This window comes from Aptenodytes forsteri, unplaced genomic scaffold (assembly GCF_000699145.1).
Source record: "Aptenodytes forsteri isolate BGI_AS27 unplaced genomic scaffold, ASM69914v1 Scaffold410, whole genome shotgun sequence".
Classification (NCBI taxonomy): domain Eukaryota; kingdom Metazoa; phylum Chordata; class Aves; order Sphenisciformes; family Spheniscidae; genus Aptenodytes; species Aptenodytes forsteri.
The window spans coordinates 1230163-1241014 of NW_008793958.1; the positions used below are offsets into that span (position 1 = coordinate 1230163).

General features: G+C 50.0%; 1 protein-coding gene across 1 annotated transcript; it reads left to right on the top strand.

Moving 5' to 3' along the window:
- Positions 1-7: 7 nt before the first annotated feature.
- GPR135 (G protein-coupled receptor 135) lies at positions 8-550 on the top strand (the record flags this gene model as incomplete). The annotated part of the gene is made up of 1 exon (XM_009283301.1): positions 8-550. A coding segment is annotated over one exon (543 nt), but the record flags the coding sequence as incomplete, so codon positions are not given.
- Between the last annotated feature and the right edge of the window lie 10302 nt (positions 551-10852).

Genomic DNA, 10852 nt, shown 5'->3' on the forward strand with positions numbered 1-10852 from the left:
GCGGCCCCTCACCACCTACGGGCACCTGCTGCGGGCCTACGGGGAGATGCGCACGGCCACCACCGTCCTCATCATGATCGTCTCCATCATCTGCTGCTTGGGGCCCTACTGCATCCTGGGGCTGGCTGCTGCCGCTGGCCACCTGCCCTTCTCGCCCACCATGGACGCCGTGGCCAGTGGGATGGCCTGGGCCAATGGTGCCATCAACCCCCTCATCTACGCCGCCCGCAACCCCAACATCTCCGTGCTGCTGCGGCGCAGCCGTGAGGGCGGCTACAGGACTAGAAACAACGTGGCGGCGTACCTGTCGGCCCCAGGCTACCGGCCGGAGCCCCAGAGCCGGGCTGACCGCGTCCGGGAGCGCTATGTCAACCGGCACAGCGGCCCCCCAGGCAGTGCCCTGTCCTCCTCCAGCCCGGCGAGCGGGGGAGAGGTGGCCATGTGGGCCTGCAAGAACCCCGCCGTCCTCTTCTGTCGAGATGGGCAGCCAGACACCATCTCTGAGGCCGCCGTACAGGCCAAAGCGGATACCGTCAACACCAGCCTCTGAAGGGATCAGGGTGCGGGATGGAGGCTTTGGGTCCTGGGGCTGTCTCCCTGAGGAAATGCGGGGAGCCCTGGTGCTTGGAGCCCTTTGCAGCCAGACTACCAGGAAATCGGAGAGATGGGACTGCGTGAGCCACAGTGTGATTTCTTCTCCATCGTGCAAGCCCTGGTTTGGCGATCCAGTCTGCGATCAGCGAGAGATCCACGGGGAAAGGGAGTGCCCCTTCCCTTTTAGCAGGCCTGATGCACTGGTGATAGGCGCTGAACCCAGTCAGCACAAGAGTTTGACTGCAAGAATGAAACGGTGTTTGCTCCAGTCCTGCAGAAAGTGCCACAGTGAAGCTAAGAGACAGACGCACAAATACAGCCCAAACCGACTGACGGTGTGAGCTGTTTGTTAAGTGCCAAAAAAGCAACTGGAAGCTGAGCTCTGGCAGCTGGAAGACACTCTGAAAACACCACACTGTGAAAACCGCATCATGGCAGGAAATGCTGCTTTAACCCGTTATATGTGGAAGTGCTGATAGTCAGAAAGTCATAGAGTGTAGGACAGGCTAAAAAAGCGATCTATTAAGATGATTTTTTTTTTTTCCAAACTCCCAAGCATAACAAAACAGCAATTGTGACAGGGAAGATGTATGATACCGGGAGGGAAGGAAAGGAAGATGAAACCTCAGTTGTCAGAATTTCAGCAGCCTTTTCTTTTTTTTTTTTTGCAGGTACAGTCAGCTTAAAATACTATGAATATGAGAAATGAGAGTTCTTCAGACAGACTGAGGAAAAGGGTATGGGTGTAGACTATGGTATCACCGAGTTTGTGAACAAGGTGTGCGTTTTCTTTTTGGGCTCATCCAAAGTGTCTCACATCTCTAAGAGTTTAACCATGTTTAGAGGAGCCGTGTGAGAGAGGTGAGTATCTGAAAGGAGAGGTAAAGCAATACCATGCACTCTTCGTGTGCTCTTAAGCATGTGAAAATGTGTATATGCAGAGAACAGATAGTGTTGTATTGATAGCAGCAATCCATCTGGAGTATAATATTTAAAAAACAGCTCTGTTTGCCATTGAAAAAAAGGAAAATAACACAATGGAAGTGCGATTGCAAGGCATAAATTCATATGAATTTATCAGTATAATTTTTTTGTCCAAAGGCCTAAAGCCTTAAATTAGTATTTTGAATCAGAAATCCTTTATCTTTGCCAGAGTTAAATGTGAAAGACAGGCAGTGTTTTTCCTTGTACAGGCTTTAAAAATACAATGTTACTGTTTTACTGGCTTTTTCAACTGTTTGTGACCCAAGTGAACATACTATCATTATTTTGTAAGTGAGACAAGAAATAAATTGTCTTTTATGCAGGAGATTTCAGTGTCTCAGCCTGGCATCATTCTCAGCCCAGCTTTGAGAAGGGAACTTCTGTAAAAAATTGCTAGATGAATGATCGTAGAGAGAGAGACCTAATTGTTCGTGAAACTTTAACGCAGCCGTTTTTCTTGCTGTGAGCATTAATGTAATTTCATTCTGTGATGCTCCTGAAGTCCACGGGGAAAATATTTGACCCTTGACTACTTCTCAGCACTGATACTTTGCCCTGCAGATCCTGGATTTTGCAAGTTGAGCAGTGTATTCGTACTGTTTCAGAGAGAAGCTGTACAGAAAAAACACAGCTTTTCACAGAAGCTGTTTGACAGCGAGTGAACACTAGTGACTTGTTAGAAGGGTAGGACAGGAATTTCTTGAATACCTGCCCTTCCGCAGCAAGGTATGGCTAGTGTAAAGTGAAAGAGGTGGTTGTGAATGATGAGATTAGATTTAACTCTTACCTAGGTAGCTGGCAGGTGGTAACAAGGAGATTGGTGCAGGCTAATTTGCCGTACAGAGAGTGCTCTGATGTTTGAAACAGTTTCAAGAGCTTTTGCCTGAGTCCCAGTAGTCATTGACTCTTGTATTAGCTATAGAAAAATTCAACTGTGATCCAGTAGATAGATAGCAAAGAAAACCCGCACGGTTCTTCCTTCCCAGAAGGGACATTTCTCCATGAGTTGTAGCCACAGTCCATAGGTTCATCCAGGAGAAGGAGACCTGAGGGTTACCTCGCTGTTTTAAACCTAGCTCTGAAAGCTCTGCCCATGGTCGCAGCTGCTTGTTCCCAGGTAAGAAAACATTGCAGGAGGTGGCTCCTGGCCAAGCCTTTCTGCGGACACCAGCTCCACAGCTCTTACATGCCCATGCTGGTGTCAGCCCACTTTGAGATCCTCTTTCTTTGGGCTGAAGAGGAGTTCAGAAGGCAGCAAGACACCGAGGGTTTAGACACTGCAAAACTAGCTTTGAGGCTCCAACCCTCCAGCCATGGCTCTGCAACACTTCTTTCCTTCTTCCTCCCTTGAGATGAGCCTGGATGCAAGGCAAACAGCAATCTCATTTACAGAAAGGCTCTGTGAAGGACGTTGGGATGCTTTGTAGCACCCCAATTCAAAAATCACGTGAGTGATTCAGTGCAGGATATTAGGCATAAGAGAGAGAGCAGTTCCCATGATATGAAGACCAGTTCAGCCCTGGATACCAGTGGCGTTAGTCAAAGCCAAATCTAAACATTAGTCCTTGGGCTCTTCAGTCCCTTGTCTACTTTCCAGCATACTTACCCTCAGTTTAAGAGTGCCATACTATTTGGCAATGATACACATGGCACTGATATGTCTTAGGAGGGAAACATTAAGTCTTGATGAATGAAAAGCGCTTTAAAAGGTACTGGTCCAACTGGTGTCAGTGGTAGTTTTGCCATTGATTTGATCATCAGATTCATTCAAGTCATTATTTTCTGCTCCCTTCCTAATCTCTAGATGAAGTCTGGGTTCAAAGCAAATGCTTTGTGCATAAGTTACGAAGTATGAACAATTAACAGTTTATAAGTGGCAGCCTGATGGGCTGTATTAGCTGACAATAATCACCAGAACCGAATAGCTCACGTGAATGAGATCCCCCATCCCCGCTTCTCTTTCAGCACTGGTGTTGGTTTGCATATCCAGTAGATGCCAGCAGAGATCTGAGCAGCCAGCACAGCGAAAAGCTGTTTTCCGCTAATGATCCTAAGAAAAGCCTCCTTCTGTTAATGAGATCAACCACTCTGCCCTCGGGACTGCCACGTCCCAAATAAAAACATTCAGAGCAAGGGTTGTGACCAATGCAGTGCAAGCTCTAAGTGTACCTCTCTGAAACCTGGTTTCAAAGATGGATTCAGTAGTTGTTGTTAAACTCAACACATGCTGCTCTTTGGAAGGTTTGTCGTAGAGGCCGAAATGAGTAATTTGGAAAGCACATCAGAAAAGTGACATTTTGTGCAATGCTGACTAACGTCTGTGCTGCATTCTCTCCAGAGCTGCAAAAGCTGCAGCCTGGATGCCTGGTGAGATCAGTCCTGATGCTGGCAGGGCGCTTGGTTCAGCGGCAGAGCTGCCTCTTCCTTCTAGCTGCATTTGTATTTTTATATGGTGACTCTGATTATTAATAATAAATGGGCGAGCCTCTAGACCTGCTTGCAAAGCATTACCCAGGAACAAGGTAGTAACTAAGCACCAGAAGAATAAAATGGTCTCAAATCCTGCAGGAGGAGTAACCCACAATGGGATCCAGGCTTGGGTGACCCCATGCCCAGCTGCGCTGTGCTGCTCTGCTGCTGCAAGCCGGGAGCTTGCCAGGATCAGCGGGGTGAGTCCCAGTGGCTTCACTGGGGCTGGATGTGGGAGGACGAGGTGCTACCCATACCATGGCCAGCCCTCTTGCTGTTCCCAATTTGCAAAGGAGCAATGGGTTGCTAATGCCGTGCTGCTGGCAGCACACTGCCTGAGTCTTGAAGCATCTACATTCACCCCAGCTGAAGTGCCTGGGGAACAGCTCTGCTTTTCTAGGTATTTTTTCCTGGGAAATCACTACTGTGAGAAGCAGGAGGAAAAGTGACGTGGAAAGAGAGACTGTAAATCCCTCTTGGTGGCATAAAATGGATGAGTCACTGGGGAAATAAAAGTGAAAGTAGCAGAAACCCCAGGGCACAACATCAGGGCCTGCATTAGTCTGGCTGGAGAGTGATGGATGATCTGCTCAGCCAAGAAGACCCCAGGAGGCTGTGACCGAAGCCAGAGGAAATTTAGCAAGGGGGACTCAAAGGCAAAGGGAATACTGGCACAACATGATGTGCGCTGGGGGTCAGATCCTGCACTGGGTTCACTCGCAAAGACCCCCTCCTCGTCAGGCATCTGTGCCAGAAGGAAGGCAGGTGGTGACACCTTCCAGCATTTCTGTCCTGGGGAGGTGGCAGCCGTGCCCTGCTCCTGTCCCCATCACTGTAGGCATTGCCACTCTGTGCTCAGCTCCACACACCTCAGAGGCGGGTTTTTGGCTGAGCCTTACACCCAGGCTCTTCTAGTGCAATCTGTAATAGTCGCAACTGAAGAACAGTCCATGTGTTTTCTGCAGGGATCGTTGTGCTCATCTTGTCACCCCAACTGGAGGGGCTGTGCTGGTACTTGCTGCTCAGGCAGCAATCAAGCCCTGAAGCTTTGCTCGGGCTGTTTGTCCTGGGTGAGGCAGCACACCAACGTGCCCACAGGCTTCTGGGATGATCATGAAAGATGAGCTGGATCCAGCTATGATTCAGCAGAGGAGGTAAATTCGCTCTGAGAGGAGCCATTTGTTATTTGTGCTATTTCTTGTCTCGCTGGCACTGAGCTCCTCCAGGTTCAGCTGGTTTCAAAAGGGCAAGCCCTGGCAGAAGCCCACAAAACAGATTGGGGAGCAATTTCCAAATACTTGAGCTCCTTAATTTTATGCATCCATTATCCTTGCCTTTATAAACTATTTTCAACCTTAGCTCTTCCATAGTCAGCTCAGAAACTAATAAACAAGGGAGCATGTAGAGAGATTCACAAACTGAAAAAAGGTTCTTTTAAAGCTTTGCTCTGAAAAGAAGATTGCACCTTTTCTCAGAGGGGTTTTTATTCTTGTGTGCACTGAAGTTAAAGGCATTTGCAAACCTCAGTGCTTCACATGTTGTAGGTGCTTTCCCTTCAAATATGGGGACACGCGCTCCTCCTTGACCCCACCGTAAGGAGAAGGAGAAAGGTGCAGCGGGGGTGACTTTGGGGAGGTCACTTAGGAAGCCAGCACTCCTCAGCTCCTGGGGTGGAGATCGGGAGTGGAAATATTCAGCACTGCTCTTCTGCATCTGGAGGAACATCTCTGCTTCTCCCAGGGGCTGGAGCAAGTCTGGCTGAAGGCAGCAGGAATCTCTCTACCTGCTTCTGCCAGCAGTACTGATGTGCAGGCTTAAACACGTAGATTTATGCTCGGGGGCTTGACCAGAGGGCTTCACTGAAGTGTGCACACTCCGAGCAGGTGGAAATTGTCCCCAGGTTGGGGCTGCCCGTGGGCACTGGGCTGGCTCCTAGGCGAGGCTGACAGCTAGCACCGTGCTAGCCCACCCCACCACGGTGGAGGGCAGCTGGGGAGATGCTGGTGCTGCAGCTGGTAAGGAACGAAACCCCCTGCATGAGTCCTACAAATTAAAAACCCTCAGGGTCATAGATGTGGACAAAAGCAGCAAGATAAATTTCTCTTAAATCTCTCACCCAGCAATTCCCTTACAACCACATAAATGTAATGTGCTTACCCGACCTTGCAACATACTCTGAACTAATCTCGGCATCAGGGAAAAAAAAAATGCTCTGAGTAACCAGGTCACTTATTTTTCCAGTGAAATCTAATGTGCCGTGGCACTTGCGATCCTCCCTGACCTGCGCCTGTGGCTGCTGTGCTCAGTCTGGTGCATTTTACAGAACATTTGATAATATACCATCCCTGAGGTCACGTCAAGTTTTGAATAAAGTATCTGAATTGTGGATTCTTTCCAGAAAATGTAACTCAAATGGTAATCGCCCCCTGCTATTAAATTGGAAAGATTTGCCGTAGAAACTAGGTCTTGCCTGGGTGCTTCACACTCTGATTTCACAGTAAAAAGGATCCCAGGCAGAGGTTGGGAGCTGGGCGAAGCGCGTGGCTGGGGCTTCCTCACCTTTCCTTCAGCCCAGGGGATGCTCTATACAGAGCTTGGCAAAGTAAATCCATGTGAACATACACAAGTGCAAATTCAAGCAGATGGAAAAGCTCCCAGTACCCCGCAGCGCTCAAAGCCCGTGGAAATTCGTGGGCACCATGCCAGCCCGGCTTTGCTTACAGCAGCGTCCTGGAAAGCCCAAGGGATGGGTTAGGCAGCAGGAGCATAGCTATGTTTGGCTGTCCCATGTCCTCCAAACTTGCTGTTGTGGTGCCCAGGATAATCCTGGTTTAGAGCAGCTCTGCTTGCCGTTGCCGAAATACACAGTGACTGTGTCCTACCCCTCCTGCAGAGCCACGGCTGAACTGAGAGCATGGGCACGTGAGCGAAAGCTGGAATACGGGCCGGTAAAGAAAGTAAAGGAAAAATGACAATTCAATGACTTATCTTCACAGAGCTGCCCTGGGAACTGGGAAACTCCACCTTAATGTCGAGTTCATGCAACATGACAACAGAGTGCAAGGAAAGCTGGGTTTTAGCAAGGGGAGCCTGCACTTAGGAGGCTTCCAACACAGACCCTAGTGTCAGGACAAGTCCTGGGGTGGACTGTAGTGGAGTGGAGCATTCTTTGATTTCAAAAGCCATGGAGGTAAGTTCAGATGACCCATGAAAGTATTTTGGGTTAGTTTATCTTACACGTACATGCATTTGTGTTGCCTGCATCCGCACATACAGAGTGCACCAACCTGAAGCTCAGGCAGTGCCGAAAGTCACAGCGAAGCCACATGTTGTGACCTTTGGCTATTTGACTTGAATTATGATGGATAGAATTAAAATTATCCCTCCTCAACTATGTTGGGAGAAACTTAAATATAAAATTTAGCATTTTGACTGTTCCACAGCCAGAGAACACTGAACTTTTCAGACCACAGTAGAGATCTGGCAGAGGAAAGCAAGAGGCAGGATTGATTTTATACTCAAGACAGCGCTAAAACCATGAAGTCAGGAAAGTGCCAGCAGATGGTGGTGCTGCCTTTCCTGAGGCTCTGCTGGGGCCTGGCAGCACAGGCTCCTGGCTTTCTCCCTGGCTCACCTGCACATACTCATCAAGCCTGGTTTAAGGCTAAAAATAATAGAAAATGCTCAGAGGTTTCAGGTCAGAGTACCTCTGATTAAAATGCAGAACTCTCCTTTTCACATGCATGTATTGCAGGACCCTGAGAAATGCCAGGGAGAGAGCTCACAGGGGAGATGTCTGCAGGATTTGCTGCAGCAGAGGGGATGGGGACGGGGATGGTGCTGGCTCACAGCCTCCCTCCTTCACCCATCAGCCTTCGTGTCAGCTTGGCCTCTCCGCCCCCCCAAAAAAAAAAAAAGCACAGCTTGAAGGGCACGTTCACCCCACAGCACAGGCTGGTACGGAAACAGCTTGAAGGGCATGTTCACCCCACAGCACAGGCTGGTACGGAAATACCCAGGTGCTTTTATGGGGTTTTATTGCTACGCTGGTCTCTGCATTGAGGGATGAGCCTGTTCCTGGGGTGCTCTAGCAGTGCCAGCCCTGCACAAGGGCCACAGATCTGGTGATTGGGCTGTGCGAGATCATGATGTTGGCAAAGTGCAATTTTACCCCAGAACATCTGCTTGAGCTGTGACATAGGCACTGGCATCGGGGACAGAGCCAGGTCCAGCTGCAACACAGGTGGGAGCAGGACTGGCAGTGTCCCCTCTTTGCTTACCCTTTCCCGAGGGTCTCCAGGAGGGATGTCAAAGCCTGACAGATCCATCGGTCCCATTGTACCCTCCCTTGGGAGTAAATAAATATTTTTGGACATGAAGTCCAGCAAGCTCCCGCTGACCCGACACCCTGCGACCCCTTGCCAGTGGCACCAGAGCAGCAGTGCTGCCAGTGGGGCTGGGAGCCTGGTGTCTGCCCGTCAGGCTGTGTCTGCCCTACTTGCTGAGCTGAGTTTTGCATGCAATGCTGTGTCTGCATCAGGTCATCACCCCAACCTCTTGGCTCATCTTTTCCAAGCCGGGGCGTGATGCCAAGGATAACAGGTTGAGTGTGGGAGATGACACCTGACACTCCTCGCTCCGGTGGGACTCCCAGTTGCCCCAGCCTTCGGCAACAGGGAAAGCCGCCGGGCTGGAGCGGAGCACAGCCAAGGCTGGATCAGCAGGTTTGGTGCCACCAACCTGGGTGGCCCCATGGGGCAATTCCTCTGGGAGCGCCATGCCCGGCAGCTCCCCTGGCACCGGCGGGTCTGGGCAGGTTTGGCCTATCCAGCACACCCTCCTCATGGCTTTAACTGGAGGGAGCAGCCAGGATTTGGGGCACAGAAGCCCTTTTTCAGATGAAAACCCAGACAGCCAGGCCATCAGTGGACATGAGTTCCTGGTGACATGGGCTCACACAGCACAGCCGTGCCAGTCCAGCACAGTGCCTGCCCCAGGTCCCTTTCCTCTGGGATGACAAATGTTGTATCTTGAATTTATGTTCTTAAGCCATAGATGCTGCTATTTCAGCCCTGAGGAGCAGTTTACAGGCTAGGAAGCTTGCACATTACTAGGCTTTTTTTCCCCTCAAATATCTTGGTTGAATAAAAAGCTATGCCCTGTCCTTGCTCACATCTCCCACCGCCACCCCGTCCCCGTCCTGGGGACCGTCCTGTGTCACACACTGGTGTGGGCCAGGGAACCTGCAATCTGCCATCAACCAGAATTTCAGGTCCTCATCGGGTTGTAGGGTTTGGCCGGCTTGTTCACATCCATTTATGGATGCACCCCAGAGCACCCCTGTGCTGGGGACACAGGGATTTATGAACGGAAGAGCAGCTGAAGCCATTCCCCTTTTGCTTGGGTCCTTTCACTACGCAGCCCAGGGCTGCTTTCACATGGCATCACCAGCCCACCCGACCGCCGGGCGCTGCAATGGTAGCCGTGCTCTTCACCACCGCCCCGCGCTCCCCGCCGGCCCGAATCTGACCAACGCTGGGTCATAAATATGCTCTGTGGTAGAAAACACCGGCCATGGGATATAAATAGGAGAAAGCTGCCGTGTCTGCCAGCCCCAATGCTGGGTGGGATCGCACCAAAGGAAGCTCCAACAAGCCCAGGGACATGTTAGACGCCCCATCTGTGCTGGCTCGGTGCCGTCTTCCCTGGTTATACTGGGGAAAGCCCTGATCAATGGGGGAAGCGTATGGGTCTGAGCAAGATACAGGTGCTCCCGTCGCTAAGGGCAGTGGGGTCTGGGGATGCTGGGTGCTGCAAAGGTCACTGAATGCAAAAAGCATCGGAAGAAGAAGAAAAATAACACAGAGCCCAGATGGAAATGTGTGCGGGAAAGGCAATGGTGAGTGTGAATAGGCCAAAAGGGGTTTGGGCTACTGCCAAGAAAACATCTCTGGTGTGTCTAGGTAGGCTTGGCTAGAGGCACGCTGGCCAGCCCAGCCAGCACCGGCTCGGCTCCGTCAGCTGGAGAAAGGGAGATGATCCGATCCCGCGATGCAAAACTGGCGGCTGCCTCAATGCAGGCTCCTAGAAAAGCCGGTCACCAAGGTGAGAACAGGCATTAGCAACAATGCAGCGGAGAGAAATGAATGGGGTCGCTAACTGGGAGGCGTTTCAGAGCCCACAAGTGGGCGACCATGAGGATGCTGCGAGCCAGGAGGGTGGAAAAACCCCCGATCCCCTAAAACCCAGCCCGCAGGAAAGCGGTGAAGTGGGGTTATCAGCCAACCCCAGCAATGACTGCAAATACACCCGAAAAAGAGCAACCCGCGGAGGGCCTTTTCTTCAACACCTGTCTCAATCCCCAAACATCCCATTTTTTTTCCCCCCAAAATAACTCGTGGCTCTGCCATGTACACTCACCGAAACCGTTTTTCTTTATTGCATATTGCCGTCTTAGAAAATGTACAGTCTCGTAACATTACACAGCATCTCCTGCTAGCTAAGACTACTAACATCCTTGCACCTAACAGACTACCTTGATCACTATGAAGCTAATAAGGTCCAAGACATATACTTCAGTTTACAAATTATTATGGAATTTTTTTTTCCTTTTTGGCATTATTAAAAAAAAAAAAATCATCTTTAAAATACACACCCAAGAGAAAAGAGTGGCTACTTACACCAGCACCAATCTAAAGTAGTTTTCGACAATGGCACATGGAATTACCTGCACACAGCCTTTGTATTTATTTATAGAGATATAATATTTTTTCTCTTTTTTTTTTTTTTTTTTTTTTTTTTTTTT